This window comes from Crocuta crocuta, unplaced genomic scaffold, assembly GCF_008692635.1.
Source record: "Crocuta crocuta isolate KB4526 unplaced genomic scaffold, BGI_CrCroc_1.0 scaffold1863, whole genome shotgun sequence".
Classification (NCBI taxonomy): domain Eukaryota; kingdom Metazoa; phylum Chordata; class Mammalia; order Carnivora; family Hyaenidae; genus Crocuta; species Crocuta crocuta.
In genome coordinates, this window is record NW_027531945.1 from 5,472 (window position 1) to 21,901 (window position 16,430).

The 16,430-nt window shown below is 47.4% G+C and overlaps 1 protein-coding gene across 1 annotated transcript in view; it reads right to left on the reverse strand.

The window, feature by feature from the left end:
• Window positions 1-11,814: 11,814 nt before the first annotated feature.
• LOC144240667 (synapse differentiation-inducing gene protein 1-like) overlaps window positions 11,815-16,430 on the reverse strand; it is a gene marked incomplete at its 5' end in the record, with an annotated part of 84,294 nt that continues 79,678 nt past the window's right edge. The window contains one exon of the mRNA XM_077775046.1: window positions 11,815-13,069. Within this exon, the coding sequence (XP_077631172.1) occupies window positions 12,911-13,069 (159 nt within the window). The remainder of the gene's footprint in view (window positions 13,070-16,430) is intronic.

Here is a 16,430-nt window from a genome sequence, read left to right on the forward strand (position 1 = left end):
AGGGCTGAGGGGGGTGGGAGAGGGGAAGGGGGGTGATGGGCATGGGGGAAGGCACTTGTTGGGATGAACACTTGGTGTTATATGGAAACCAACTTGACAATAAAGTATTTAAGAAATAAAATAAAGTAAATAAACGTAAAAAAAATGTAAAAGAAAATATTCTCAAGGAAGAATCAAAGAAGCAACTGGTCTTCTGACAGAAGACTGGCTACACAACACTTAGGACCTGATTCCGTGTCTCTAGGTGAAGGCCAAGGACCAACAGAAAAGGCTGGAAAGTTGGAATATTTATGTACTTTTTGCACTGTCACCAGCAGTGACGCACATGATGACCCCCTTGATGAATGGGGTACCTCTGTGTGATGTGATAAACCATGTGACCATGCATGGCACATGGTGCTGGAGCATTGCTATGCAGTGCTGGGAACCCTAGCTCACAGTTTCGGTTAAAATAATGGAAGCCTTTTACATTGTATTCTTAATTTATAGGATCTTTACATTTTGCGTTACAAAATTTCAAGGATAATTTTAATCTTATGAGGTTTTCACTTTATGCTTTTTCAGAAACCATTTTAAGATGCATCTCCAGGGGATCACCTGAGATCTGTAACACCCAAATAGAGCCGTCTTCATCATCTACGTCATCAATGATTATTAGCAGAGTTGGCATTATTCACCACTCTAGCGTGACAACTGGAATTCACCCCTCACCCTGACCGTCCTATCTCTTCTCCACAAGCCTCCAACATCCTTTGCTGATGGTTATAGAAAGAGGGACAAGGACAGTGAGTTATATCCATGACTTTGTAAGGAAGGGAAGGACACCAGCCTGGGTCAGGGGCTGTGAATGAACCTGAACTGGCCTCAGGCACATCTGTGTGACATCCCCATCACTAATGACATTGAGGTTCAAGAACAGTTTGGAGTATGCCAGTTACCAGGCTCTAAGCCTCTCACTATCCCAGGACTTCTGCATGTGTGGTGTCACCTGAGCTGACTTCAGGGCATCTTAGTGTCACCCCCTTGGATTGGCCATCCCTGACATCCTTGACCACCTCTGCTTGGCCACCTCTATGCCCATTCTGTCACCTTCCTTTGTTTCTTCATGACTTCCACATGCCTTGAAGTTACTTTATCAGCTGTTGGTTTGTATGACCATTGTCTGTCCCTGCAAAGGCTGAGTCTTTCTCTTACTCAGCACTATAAGCTATGAGCTCAGAGTAGCACCGACCATCGGAATGAAAAGTGTTTTGGATGAGTGCATGCACAGCTAGTTATGTACACCAATCTTTTAGGAATAACCTAATTTAAATGTTCTGCAGTTCACCTAGGGGAGGGGTCTCTGTGGGCTATGGGAGTGGTCAGAGAAGTCTTTCTGGAGAAGGTGGTACTTGGCTGGCCTTGAAAGATGAGTAGAATGGTTCATGGGCATTGGATGAGCCAGGAAAATGCTTCAGCTGTATCAAAGGCCAGTGTGGTTGGATAACCATCAGACATCTTCCAGCTGCTGCTTACCTCCCAGGGATGGGGAGGTTGGGAGAATTCTCAGTTGACCTGTGACTCCGGGGTAGTGGTATCTCGGGTGCTATTCACGTTGGTACAAAGCCTTGTATTTTAAAATATGAGACAGAATACAAGATCTCTACTGGAGGTTTGGGTCAGGAGGGGCCCCATTGGATCCTAAGGGAAAGTCCCAGCTTGTGTGTGTGTGTGTGTGTGTGTGTGTGTGTGTGTGTGTGTGAGTTACCCAGGGGAATGACATGTGGCTCTTTGAACCTCAGATTGCTCAATAAGTGTGAAGAAAATGTTCTTGGGTTGCTGAGGAGGTGTGGAAAGCAGAGCCCAGGGCAGTCCACTTGCTCACGGTTTCTCTGTTGTTTCATGTTCCCCAAGGTTCATCCTTCACGCTCTGTGGCTCAGCTGTGGGTGGGGCATCTGGTCTGGTTCATTTTCCAAGAAACCAAATTTGCTTTTTTAACTTTTAAGCTAAAAAGCATGTTTATTTTTCTCTTTGGCATACAACTTAGAGGGGATGAAAGTTTTCCCGGCTGCACCACTCTAATCCAGCTCTGCTCCCAGAACATTGAGCTCGATTTTGGTCCAGAAGGGGGTCTCCTTCACATTGATAAGCTAGTGAAAATCGAGGAAGTTTAATTGCACAAGGTACCATAGGGGAAAAAAAAAACAATATAAACTGCCATGGCTCTGCAAATTGTGGGTCAGGAAACATACTAAACATGAGCTGAACCTTTTCTTCAGTTCTGCTAATAGCAGCCTTCTGTAAAGAAACACAGGCCTACTGTCTTTTGCGGATAGAGACAGAAGCTTGCATTTGCTGTGGAGTCTGAGTAGATTTACTAAGTCTGTCAAACTTGCCTCAATCAAAGTGAATCTGTGTGTACTGAACACTGACTACAGTTGCCAACAGCATAGTGGAGCAGGAGCCCAGGGGAAGATAGGGTGCCCCACTGAGGTGAGTCCTGGAACCGTCATCACTGGGACCTGAGTCTCATCCATGGCAAGAAGGGAAGCTGGGTTATGTGGGGGCAAGGCAAGATACACGAAGTCACTTCACAAATAGCAGTGTGGATTGGGAGTGTGATGGTGGGAAGAGAGAGGCACCTGTGGTTAGTCTCTAATGGCTCATGAGTTCTGGGCATATTGTTTCACTTCTTTGGGCTTTAACTTCCTAAAATTTGTGTTGTTGTTTCCCAGAACTCAGCAGTGGAGACTACTGCAGGCTGGGTTCTCCTGGAAGCGATTCTAAGGTGGGGTGTAAAGACGTTTACTGGGAAGTGAACGTTTGTATGTGAATAATAGAGAGGCTGGACTGGGCATTCATATGGCACATGTGGCCACATCAAGTGTTGGTAGGGGACATGGATGCTGAGTAAAAATGGCCAGGCCCTGTGCCACCACCTGACTCAGCTGTTGGCCAGTGCTGTTCTGGAAACTTTGTGGCCACAGCTCCACTGCCACAGGCTGCCAACTGGCCACACTCCTCACAGCAGGCAGTCAGGGTCTCGGCAGAGCATCTGTGTTGCACACAGGGCCACATAAGAGCAGCTGAAGGGGACTTGGCTCCTACTCTGTTAAGGTGGGACTTCATCATTCTGAAACTTTGGTTTGTGAAGTATTTGGGGCATTCCTCAGGGCCACTGTCTTGTGTCAGCACCTACAGCTGGGGATCCTTCTCAATTCCTCTCTCTGTCCCACCTCGGGGTTGCCCTGTGTCCAGTCTTCCCACCTGCCTGAGGAGTGCTGGGGAGACCACTGAGGGGAGAAGAGCTCCAGGTTGGGATCTCTGAGTTTTACTGAGTTTTCTGTCAGGGATCAGCTGTGGCTGGACTGAAGGCCAGGCTGAGTGAGGTATGTGTGGCCTCCAGCCTTGGGAGCTTTATACCTGTGTCCTGAGTACAGCCTGGATCCTTCTCTGTTTCAGATGCTGGTGTGCCCTCTTCCTTCAGCACTCTGGAAGCCTGGCTCAGCCACCCAGACTTCTCAGGATCCCACACAGTTCCTGCCATGGAGGCAGGAGGGTCTAGGACACGGAATGTGTGGGCAGCTTGAACCTTTTGTCCATCAAACATATATTTGGTTGGGGCCTGCAAGCACAGATGCACTGATAGGCAGACATGGCTGAGGGCAGGGGTGGAGGAGAGGAATGGTGAGTTCCAAATGGCTGGGTAGTGTGTGTGAACAATGGGTGGCAGTCACAAAGATGGGAGACATGCCAGCTTCAGTGGTATATGGGCTGAACTGGGTCCCCCCCCACCAAGTCCATGTGTTGAAACCCTAACCCCCAGTACTAAGACCTTTAAAGAAGTAAATAAGTTAAAATGAGATCTTTAGGGTGGGTCCTCACTCAATATGACTGTTGTCCATATAAAAAGGGGAGGTTAGGACACAGACATGTACAGAAAGAGGACCATGTGGAGACAGAGAGAAGACAGGCACCTGCAAGTCAAAAGAGAGGCCCCAGGAGAAACAACCCTGCCAGTTCCTTGATGTTGAACTTTGCCCTCCAGATCTGTGAGGAGTAAGTGTCTGCCTGTGGTGCTTTGTCATTGTGGCCTGTGACACACTTGGCACACTAATGTAGGTAGTGACTCTTCCAGGGAATACATTCACTCTCCCAGACACAGGATTTCAGCCTGGTGTGTATGTTCTCTGTGATGTCTTGTTCCTGTAGGTCGTCCATGTCTTCTGTGCATCCTTACCTCTACTCCTGGCCTGGGCAAGGCCCCAGGAGGTGCCTAGGATTCATTCTGTAACTGACACATAAGCAGAGATGCTGCTGGGGAGGAGACAGTTTCTTTCATCTGAACTCTGGCTCTGGCCTGTTGTGAACCTGCTGTCAAACAGTTAAGGTCCTAGTCCTCAGACCCTCAGTTTCCCCATCTGTGAAGTAGGAATGAAGAAACTGTGACCACCTTGAAGGGCTGGGGTGAGATTTCAGAGAAAGGGGCACAAGATGGTGTCTACTACCCACTGGAAGTGTACCAGCCTTGAAGACAGACCCTTCCTCCTTCCCTAGGGCCACCACCATCATTTCAGAGATGTGGAGACATGGCTTTGATTTTCCCGGGCTCAAAATAAAATAGGACCCATTCTATCCAAGGAAGGGGAGGGGACCAGAAATCTCAGTCCAGGGCAGTGGAGAGAGCAAGTTTGTCCTAAGACTTCACATCTGACAGTTGATACTGTTGGAAAACTAGAAAGGCCACCCTGTGTTTGTCCTGAGCACCAGTGGCAAATGAACCCAATTAAAGCATAAGGAATGTGTTGAGGTGGTTAAGACCATGAACCTTAGATTCAGGTAGAACTGAAGCATAATTCAGATTCTTTGTAACTATGTGACCTAGGACAAATTCTTCCCCTCTCTAAGCTTTGGTCTTCCTGCCAGATATGGGAGTCACAATGGTATGTAGCATCTAGCCCCTGGCATGGGCAGAAATCACATCCCTAGAGCTTGGTGACAGGCAGATGGTTCACCCTCCATAACCCCCTGATATCCTCAGTGTTACCATTACCTTATCCTTAATCTTGGGCTGACGTGTTTCTCTTGACCAACAGGGGAGGACCAAAACCAATTATTCAGCCACCAGATTGTTATTTTGAAGCTGGCCATGTTGGTCTGTAGGGAATGAAGCTTCAGCCTTCAGCCTGCCAGCTTTAACAGATGTGCAGTGTGACTGTCTGAAGAGAAGATGAAAATACTGTGGTGACATTTGAGAGGTGAGGCCATCACCTAGTTTCAGTTAGACTTGGAAAATGTCTCTATCTTGTCCTCGATGCTGGGAAGAACAGGTGGCACACCTACCACCTGCAGAAGCATTTGTGACTGTGTACTTTGGACCAAGTGCTGAATTTGTGATCAATGTCAGTACAAGTGTAAGAACTGTGTGAGCTGCTAGAAGCACAGGATAAAAAGTTGGGCCTTCATTGAGGTTGCTGCTCCGGGCCTGAGTAACACCCCCATTACTACCTGCTTTTTGACTCAGGTGTTGTCCTGCTTGGACATCTGCCCATCCCATCCTGTAACTCATCTCTTGGGCACTGGTACCTACAGTCTTGGCTTCTATTCCTGCATTGTCTCCCCTGAGCCTGGGCGCTTGACCAGATGTGATCCCTTTCTGTCTTTGTCACCCAAGGGCCCATCCAAGTCTTTGTAGACAGAAAGTACTTAGCAAATGCTCATAGAACTGCCCTGAGGTGAAAGATGCTGCCCCAAGGCATTGAACCTCTGGTTCTATTCCAAAGCCATATCGATGGACTCCAAATGGATGAATCCTGTGGATAACCAAATTAAAGCCCAAAGCTCCCTATGGCACCTGCTGAACCTCCATTTTCAAATTCGGTCTTCCCTTCTTTGCTGAGAAGAAACAGCACCCTTTCTATGACCAGGTCTAAATATGTGGATCTGACTTCCCAGCAGTGAGCTGAGGGGTGGAGGCGGGTGGCTCACTGACAACATCTGGACAAGTGTGTCACGGAAATGACAGTGAACCTGGCCTGGAGTTACTGCTTCCTGATGGGGAGACTTGAGTCTCCACCACAAACTGGCCACGCTGACTTAAGTCCCCTCCACATGAAGCCCTGACTCCATTACCCATGAAGGGGCCCACAGCCTCTTCTGAACCAGGGGATTTCAGGAGCACTCAGTGATTGAGTAAACAGGAAAGCTTCCTTTACAAAGTCCCAAGTCCTGTAAAGTGGAGGGGCATTATTATTGTTTTGTGGCTGTTTTACTAGGACTGACCAGGGTGATAGAGGCCAGTGGGGGTGTGGCTGGGCAGCTGCAGAGGGGCTGATTCTGGAGGCTTCTTATAGGAAATGGGGAGTGCCTGCCTATTTCTCTCCCCCTGCCTTTCCCTTTCTCTCCTAGTGTGACTATGAGAAGGGGTTGGCAATGACATGTGACTGTCCTGTGAGTGGTTCCAAGCTCACCTGGCTGGTTGGTGCTCCACCTGGGTGGTAGCTAAGTTAGATTTGTGTTTCCAGATATTTGTGCTGAAAGTGATCAGGGTGAATAATGGGGTGCAGGGTTCTTGGTCCTACTTATATTTGAGACTGGTGGATTCTCTGTTGTCAGGACTGTCCTGTGTTTTGTAAGATGTTGACAGCATTCCTAGCCTCTACCCACTAGATGGGCAGTTGTGACAGCTAAAATATGTCTTCAGACATTGATAATTGTCCTCAAGGAGTTTGGAAAGGGGAACTGTCCCTGTTGTGTTAATTTATTTGCTGTTAGACTTATACTATCTCTGTGCCCATGGTGAGTGGTCCAGGGCTCTGGCTTCACTCTCTCCAGCTGATATGCCTCTGGTCTCACTCACTGCTGTACCTACTTCCCTAAATAGCCTCCCTAAGCTCGGTTTCCTCATCATGTTAGGTCTGGTGCAGCACTGTTGTGAATCTGAAGCTGGATCCATCTGTAACACCTTATTCAAATTTAAGGTTCATGTTATTTTGTAAAGACCTATTATTTGAGAATCCATAAGGTGCCAGATGGAGAGTTGCTTTGGGTTGCTTGAACAGCTGGGTCAATTTAGAAGTGATAATGCGGGGGGCATCATTTGGTGTCCTCCACACTTAACTCCATCGGGGACAAAAATGAAGGGTGAGAGATACTAGAATGACCTGATTTCTGTTTCTAAATCATGGACTGTCACTGGAAGTGATCATCTCTTGCTTCTAATTACACAAAGAACTCTTGAGAGAATAAATGAAAGACCTGTTTCAAGGTGCCCAGAAGGGAGATGTACAGCTTTTCACCAGCCCTTCTTAATCCAGTCCCACAGCACTAGCTGACTTTAGTAGGCTCTTCCTACTTACCAGGGATACATCATGTACCAAGCCAAGTAGAAAATGCATATTTAAAAAAATGTGCTGGGACCATATCCAGGGAACGAAGACATGAGCTGATTTAGAATACTATTTCCCATCTTGTCCCATCTACAAATCTTGATTATCTTAATAAAGTTGTTTGAATATAAATATGGATTCCCCAGTGTAGACAGACAACAGATGCAAATCACTGTTTTTCAGCTGAGTCATGAACTCATGAACTGGATCAGGTGACATGAGGTGTCAAAGGCCCAAGAGAATGGACAGCTGTATGTGGTGCAGCCCTGTGATATCCTGAGTCCTCCCTCTCTTGTAGATGTAGAGAAATTTTATCTATCATCTATCTATCCATTATCTATCTATCTATCTATCTATCTATCTATCTATCTATCTATCTATCTATCATCTATCTATCTAATGTATCATCTACCTATCCATCATCTATCTATCTACCTCCCTACCTATGTTTCAGATTGGCTCCAAATGACCTGATTTCAGTGAAAAAACTAGCCCCTGTCATAGGGATGCAGTGAATGATCCCCTGGTACTTGACCAGCCCCTACCAGAGTGCCTTGCAATCAATAAATTCTTGCTAGTCAGTTGGGCACATGGCTGGGTGCTGAATTGAGACAGGTGAAACTATCTCACTGGAATGGTTAAGCCAAGCTTACTGTGTGCTAAAGGAAAGGGCATCTGGTTGATAGAGGGGACTGATGGCTGTGCTCAGCTAAAGGAACTTGATGCCTGGAGCCTGGATATGTACAGTATGGCCTGGTAAAGCAGCAGTAGGGAACATGGCCCAAAGGGCAGAGCAATCAGAATCCTGTTATTGAATTCAGTGGAGGCAGAAAAGCTGAGATGTCAGACCATGCCTTGCTCCTCTCAGCACTTGCTGGGTTTGGAAAGCCTGGAGCTTCTATCTAGAGGCACCCACATTCTGCTCTTTCCTACTCCAGTGATGCCACCTCAGTCATCACTCTATTTTCCACCTGGTGGGTTTGGATAAATCTTTCGAGCCCCTGAGTCTTACCCTGCCTTGTGTGTTAAGATGTGTTCTCTACTACAGAGACCCGCGTGGCATTCCACTCCCAGTGGTCACCAGGTCCTGCTGTGCTGGGCCACTGCACTTGCTCTTCTCATCTCCCTGGAGTCTGTTTAGAGGCTGCAGTGGGCCATGCCACACCTGTCATGCTTGCAGCACAGGGCAGCCACTGGCCCACAGAAGCCTGCTGTGCCCTAAACATGGGACTGGCAGTTCTTGCCTCTTCCTTCCATGTGGAGTTCTGACCTTGTCCTGTGGGTATCATCAAGACAACAAATTATTACTCATTTTACATGCTTTTCTGGCAGGGAGCCAGCTGTCTACTGGCCCCAAGCATCTGTGGGCTTGGCGTCCACCATTTCTTTGCTAGGTTGAGTAAAATCTTTGGATGTGAACCTCATGGGAGTGAGGTAATCACTCCTTGGGCAGCTCAGTTCATCCTGAAGAACAGGGAAGGGCTTCCAAAAGGACATGGGGGACATCATAGACACAGTCTCCTACCACTGGCTCTATCTAAGGCTCCCAACTTCAAAAGCAGAACACAGGTGGGAATGTGTCCTGTAGATAAGAGATGCAACATCTGCATTTTCCAAGAGGGCAGCCTCAGCTCAAGGTCTGAACTTAACACTTAACAGTTTATTGGAAAAGTGGGCCAACAGATGTCAACACCCATGACAAAAATACAAGTGAACTTTCAGGTGCATAAAATTGTCTTCATAAAAGCTGGCACTCAAGCCAGTCCACAAGGGGCCTCTAAGAGACCCAATAAAACCTCAAAGGTGAGGCCCTGAAACTCAGGCCAGGGCCTCTGAAAAGCAGCTTTGGCTATGGCATCAGCTGCCATAACCATTTGGCATTCATATCCTGGTGCAACAGAATTTGTTGGCAAATGGACAGACTGTCCCATTGATGCATTTTAAACCCAGAGGCTGCTCTGCATGGAATTTCCTCTAGCATGTTGGGAAGTACAGAGTGACTGGCTAGGCCTGAGGAATGCTGTCTCAGACTTTGGAAAGGCTGGGCCTGTTTCCAGTGGAGCCCTGTTCCTAGTTAGCTGTGTGGCCTTAATGTGGCATCTTGGGCAGATGCTGAGGGCACAGTGATGGACAGGTGCCGCCTGTCTCACCATGTTCTCCCCAGGAACCATTGTAGCTGGACTATCTGGGCAAGTGGGGACACCTGGTGATGTGGAGAAGCCAGGTGAGGACAAGATGCCTGGTCAATTTGGGTACACCTGGTGAAGTGGGGCTCCCTGGTAAGGTGGCAATCCTTGATAAACAGGGGACACCTGCTGAAACCAGGGATGCCTAGTGAAGCAGGAGCAGAGAGGAACTTGAAGGAGATGGAGATAAGTAAGGGGGGAGGGAGATGTATAGAGGAGTAGGCCCTGCCCTAACCACCAGTGCCACAGAAGTCGCCTCAGGTCCTCATCCTTCCCCAAACTCATTCCCATCACCTGCTGGCAAAGACATGCCGTGAAACACAAACCAAAGTAGCTTTTATGCTCCTAAGAGTCTTGACCCACAAACAATGTGATCTAGGTCCCAAAGCATAGGTGGGTCTTGCTATGTAGAGCCACCGCCGAGGCAGCATGGTTTTTAAGATGTGATGGTGGGAGTTGCACCTTAATTTGCTGTTTCCCTGGCGCATGATTTTGGGTAAAATTACTTACACTCTCTGGGTCTCTGTCAACAAAATGCTTGTAGTAAAGAGTTTTTGCAGGAATGAAATGAGTTGTTGCAGAATGAGGAACTTTGCAGTCAGGTGCAAGGTAGCAGGTTTTACCTGCTGTCTGGGGGTTTTGGTGCCAGATTGCAATTCCCATTCTCTCTCTACAGTGCCACTCATGTGGTGCTGGGTGAGTTACCTTCTCTGAACCTCAGTTCTGTCATCTGCCTGCCGGGGTTCTTGGGACTACATGAGATAATGTGGGTCCAGTGCCCAGGGCAGGGCCTGCGGAGCATGGGGTCTCTTCTGTCATGGCTGCACCAACTAGAAAAATATGGGTCTAGAAAGGCATATGGGCCCCAGACACACTTAGAAGACTGTTGTGCTGTGTAGCCATCACTAACACAGCCACTGAAGATCACATTCAATCACTTCCTCTGATAGCAAGGCGAAGCCAGTCGTAGGATGGATCTACCTGCCATATGAGCTGCAAGGCCACACATGCCTTATTAAGTTGTCCTCTGAATGGTTTGGCCCTGACCCTAACAACTATAGGGCAATCTGCACCATATGTTCTGTGCTGGTCCTTCAGAAAGACTTGGCAGAGCTTGAGAAACCACAGAGAGTGGTGAGTCCCTTTAACCTGAAACTTTTCCATGTGGAAAGACAGGAGCTGAGAGAAGGTGAGAAGGTGATCTAGCAGGAAACAGAGAACCTGAGCATTGAGGGGCTGCATGCGGCACCCATGATGGTGGCAGTGAGACGGTGGGGAGGACATGGGGAATTGATTCTACTTTTGAATCAAATCAAAAGATATGGAACTTTGAGCACCTCTTGAACTTAAGATGGACCAATTTAAGACAAGTACAAAGCCCATTTCACACAATGGCTCATGAGAATAAACCCTGAGATACTGGGAAGAAAAGATGGAAGGACACAAACAAGTTGTGGGATGAGCTTCCAGGACACTGAGAGTGACCAGAGCCACCCCAGCTCCGGCACACCAACCCGGGCCAGGCACTGGGCTCTGTGCCTGTGCATTCCCCAGAAGTCCTCAGAAGTGGGCCTCAACTGTCATCTCCTAGAGATGAGGTTCAGAGACATACACCCATATGGATCACACAACTGGTTTGATCCCAGTCCGTGTGTTCTATCACCAGGTTACTCTGACTCTCATAGGGAGGTTTGGGCTTCTTCCAGACATTCTCTTTCAGGTTAGGGTCTTAGAATATGTTTTTGGAACATCCACTAAGGACAAGTTCTAGATGGATCTTGGATTTGACCCAGGAAGGCAGTGCTAAAATTTTCGGAATATTAAGTGTTTAAGGTCAAGGAAGAGGGGCAAGTGAGAGACATCAAACCTGAGTCCTTATTCCAGGACAGTGGTTCCTAACTTGTGCTGGACACTGGCATCATCAGGCTGTAGCCCTGTTCAATGACAGCAGGATTTCTGGGGCTGGGACCCAGGCAGCAGGTATTTTATAAGTGCTGTGGAAGGAACCACTGTCCTAGAGAGGTGGCCTCTGCATCAACTAGTATTATTATTAGGATAATAATATTAATAATAATATTAATGGTGTTCAAAGTAAAAGCGTAAGTAGCCAGAGCTATTGTGACCCTCATCTTAGAAGACCCTCCCACTTTACCACCAGCTGAGTCCTGGGTCACTCTGTGGTTATTTCAAACAAGTGAAAAGTAGAAATGAAACCCAAGAATTGATATTCATCAGAAAAAAAAGTCATAGGCGAAAAAGCTAAAAGATAATTTTTGTTAAATAATGAACACTCGTAAAACAGCAGTGAAATGGTATTAAAATGTCTGATTACTTATTTCTCAGCATTCATCGGATAACTTAAGCAGCATGAAGCAGTAGTTGCACTTAAAAAAATGACAAGAAAATAGCTATTCATTTAATCGACAGGGAAGGTTCATTTCCTTTTAAAGATCACTGGTGTCACTGCTCATCACCAAGGTGAGTGTCAACACAGGCATCTTTATGCTGAGACGGTGTCCACAGCTCCTTTGCCTCCAGTTCCTGGAGCAAACCTTGGAGTCTTTCCGGGAGGGGTCTCGGGAGGGGCTGCGGCCTGCCCCCCACAACCCCCCCGCTAGATCAATGAGGCCCCAAGACTGCATATTGCTGCGTGGTGGCTACTGAGTTTGGACATGTTCCAAAGGAGGCCCGATGTTCCTAGGCTGGGGGCAGCACAGAGGGAGTGTCCACTGGGCCTGGGGACAGACCCCATGTGATCTGGATTTGCATTCTCAGGGCTAGACCCGTCTGAAGACCAGTGGCAGCTGGGGGGCCTGCCAGTACTTCTGTCTCTCTTTCTGCCAGCCCCATCTGCTTCCTGCAGGGAAGGACCGTGGATGGGGAAAATGCTGGAGGAGTCAAGCAGGGCCACAGACAGAAGTAATGTGTCCTCTGCCCTCTGCCTATTGCACCATATTCCATAAAAAATAAACACATTTGAACTGTTTGTGTATTGCTAATGCTATGGCATTCCAGGCACTGGCAGGCTGCAGAGAGCAGCACTGTCATGAATCCACCAGAATCCATCCATAGACAGCCTTTCATGTCAGGATCTTTGGAGCTTCCCTTTGGAAGGGTCAGCAGTGCCATGTGCCTCGCGCTCTACACAGTGCTGTGAAAATGAAATTAAAGGGTAAAAACAAAACAAATCCATGGGTAGAAAATCCCAGGGCTTTATGGAGTTGTTTGGCAATAATTTATAGTGTACAGCATCACACAGGTGTGTCTACCTGTGTGTCCACCCCTTGCCAGCCCTGCCTTCTGTGCATCTGCACACAACTGGCCCCAGGTATTTTCCCTATGTGCCTGGATGAAGCTCATAGGTGGTTGTTCTTGGAGAGGTAGGCGATGAGGGCCACAGCCACGCCCACGTAGATGCCAGTTCCTATAGTGATGGATAGTACAGCCAGGAATAGGGCCCGCCGGGAGCTAGTGCTGGCCTGGTGGAAGTCGCCCTTGGCCACAGCTTTATTAGTCTGTTGGAGAGAAAAGAGGGAGGAGAAAAGGAAGTCAAGGTGAGCAAGTCAGAACAAATGAAGTGAGTGTAGTACTCACCTCTGGTGTCTTTCCAGCCTTGACCTTAGCTTACATCAGACAGGGAGGACTTGCCAAAGGGTAACTGGGTGTGCTCCCAGGTGTGATGCAGCTGTTCTATAACTGGCAAGGAAGAAATGTGGGGCTATTTATCCTCTAGACTACAAGGCAGTTAAAGCTTAAAGAAAAGAGTCCCCAGGAATACCCATGGCTGGCAGTAATCCACCACTAATGTGGGGTCCAGGGTCTTGGGCACCAGGATGTGAGGGATAGAATAAATATTACAGCCTCACCACCTTCATTTTTACCCATAGATGACACTTTTTTTAATTTGAATAACACAGAGTTTTCTTTTTCTTTTTTAAAATGTTTATTTATTTATTTTTTGAGAGAGTGAGCAAGCCAGGGAGGGACATAGAGAGGGATAGAGAAATTCTTTTTTTTTTTTTTTTTTACAAATAGTTTATTGTCAAATTAGTTTCCACATAACACTCAGTGCTCATCCCCNGAGAAATTCTAAGCAGGCTCCACCCTTTCAGCACAGAGCCCAACATGGGATTTGAACTCATGAATTGTGAGATCATGGCCTGAGCCAAAACCAGGAGTTAGAAGCTTAATTGACTGAGCCCCCAGGTGCTCCAAATAACACTGAATTTTCTAAAATATGTTCACACTTACCTGATTTAACTTTACAATATAGTAGGGGTGTGAGGAAGAAAATTATAGTTCTCATTTCCCAGAGAGGAAACTATGGCATAAGATCATTAAAGTAATTGCAGGATACTTGACACTTCAGACTTCAGCTGGTAGCCATGGAATCCAACATTCCTGACCATTGACCTTCCTTACCATAGTGGCAGTTGGTAAAATTCAATAAAATATCAATAAAATATTTGATATAAGACCAATACCCATGTCACTCAGTTGCCTAATGAGGTGTTGCTTTGATAAAATTCATGTTTCTCAGGGTCACGAGATGGATAGGAATGTAGAGGTTTGGGCTATTGTATCTGGTTGGGTATTTTGCAGCAGACTCCATGTATCCATTCCCAACCCCTTCCTTTGCTGTCCCTCTCCACAGGTGAGACTAGAAATCTCACACAACCACTGTCATGTGTTTCAGCTGTACCATCCTGAAAGGGCCGCCTGAGGAAACTGATTTGGCTGATGGGAGTAGAAGCTACCAGGACTCCCTTAACACCTGGGAAGGTCAAGTGATGCCGAGTAGGGTTAACCCCAAGCTGGCTGGGGATTCTTTATGGTCAGGGGAAAGGCAGAGCCCACTGCCCGGGTTGATGTCTTAACTCACTCTCTGGCTCATCTCCAAAAATCCAGATCTTCACCAGGTCCCATCTCCATGTGTTATCAGTGAAGTTTCTGCATCATGTAGGCTGGTATGGGAGTGATATGTTGTTTACCCAAACTAAGATATGCCAACACCTTTGCAAGGACCACAAAGGGTCAAACTCAGAGGTAGCTCATTAACTTCCACCTTCCATAGTCCTGACCCTGACTGATGAGATGTGGAGCTCTGTGTCAGTCTGAGAAGGGATTATGGTCTGCTTGGGACCTCTCTTTTCCCTACCTGCTGGATCCTGGAGGTCAGTTTTTGTCTTCTCCTAATTTTCTTCCTTGGAAGGGAACTTGGGAGCTCACTGCTGACAAATCTTGATGAAGCAGAGCTAAGGGAAGGTTGAATGAGAAGCCTCCTAGGATAATGCTAATTAATTAATTAAGCCTCAATTAACTGTGTTTCATTTTCTCTAGCAGCACTCCCAAACACCCCAGTGTCCCATAACATCATTCCCTAAAAATGCCCTTCCTTAGGCAGGCGGCCACCCTCCATCAGATGGGACTTTGCTACTATCTCTCATTATCACCACCCTTAAGGCAATCTACCCTGGGCCCTGCTACAGGAGAGGACAGATGTACAGACAGAAAGGCAGGGCACACTGGGCACTCCCTCCCCCTGAACACAGGTGGTGCTGAGAGTGCCTGTGTCCCAACTGACCCATCTCACCAGGGCTCACACGTTTCGGTAACTATGTTTAGTAATTGCCTTCCTGGTTCAGCTCTAAGCTCCAGAGACAGGTTTCCATCTGCCTTGTCCACATGGTCTGCCTGGAGCCTGGGGGGATTGTAGGAACTCACTGAACACTTCATAAATGACAGGTGAGTGGGCTGTACAAGATCAGCTCCCTTCAAATTCTTCTAGGTGGTACTGGCACCAGGTGCATGGTCCTGGGTTTTCTGGTGGCCACTATGAGGAAGGTAGTGGCACCAGGCAGCCTTGACCTAAGCTCTGGCCCAACTCTGAAAAACCTCTCCTCTGGTGGGTTCTGAGCCCATGGTGCCTGCTCTCATTCCCAAGAGCCTGGAGTGTCTGCTGCTCCACAGTTTACTCTTAACAGTTCAAGCTGGGAACACTATCTACATTTTGTTTGGTTATGGGGCAACTGTTCCAACAGGAAGTGTGTTGTGTTGAAGATGCTATCAGCTGAGATGTGTCAGAAACAGCAAACAGATAGAGCCTCACTGACAAGCAGGCTGCTTTTTAGCAATGACACTCAGCATTTGCATTTTGCAGAAGCTCCTGCAAGGTAGCGATATCCTTTACACTCCACAGACCGGGCATCCTGATCTAACAAAGATGGACCCTGACACACATCCTTTGTTTCAGAAAATGGATCTTGTGGCTACAAATTAGCTTGTATCTCCTTTTAAGAAAATGCAACCTCAAAGAAATATTTCCATCCTGAAAACTTCTGGGCTAAGTCTCCAGGCTCTTCTTGTTATGCAGGAGCGTAGGGGTCTGGCCCTGGATCCAGGGGTCTGTGAAGCCCTGATGCTGAAATCAGGGCTGTGTGCATGCACATTTTTATGAGCTGAAGGTCAGGCAGGCCCACTGGATTCCCATAGATGCCATATTCCCAGCTGCTCTGACTGCTGCACTGGGGTGGGTAGGGGAAGGAAAGCAGGTACCAAAGAATAGAGCCAATCCAGCATCTCTTGGTAGGGACAAGAAGACACTGCAGGTGCTTGCTTCTTGGCTTGAATGAACAGATGTTTGCTTACCCTAATTGGAGATCTAGACTTGTCTATACACCAGTCTGTACATGCAGCCCATGGTTTGTGAGTGTGCTGCAGGCATGCTGAGAGGCCTTACTTGGAATGGCCTATGAGTCTCATCAACACAATCTGTACCACGTCTGACAACTCTGCAGCAAGACTTCTCAAACTTGGGGCACATTCCAATTGCTAGGAAGCTTTGAAGACTCCTGATGCCCAGGCCATACCCCGGGC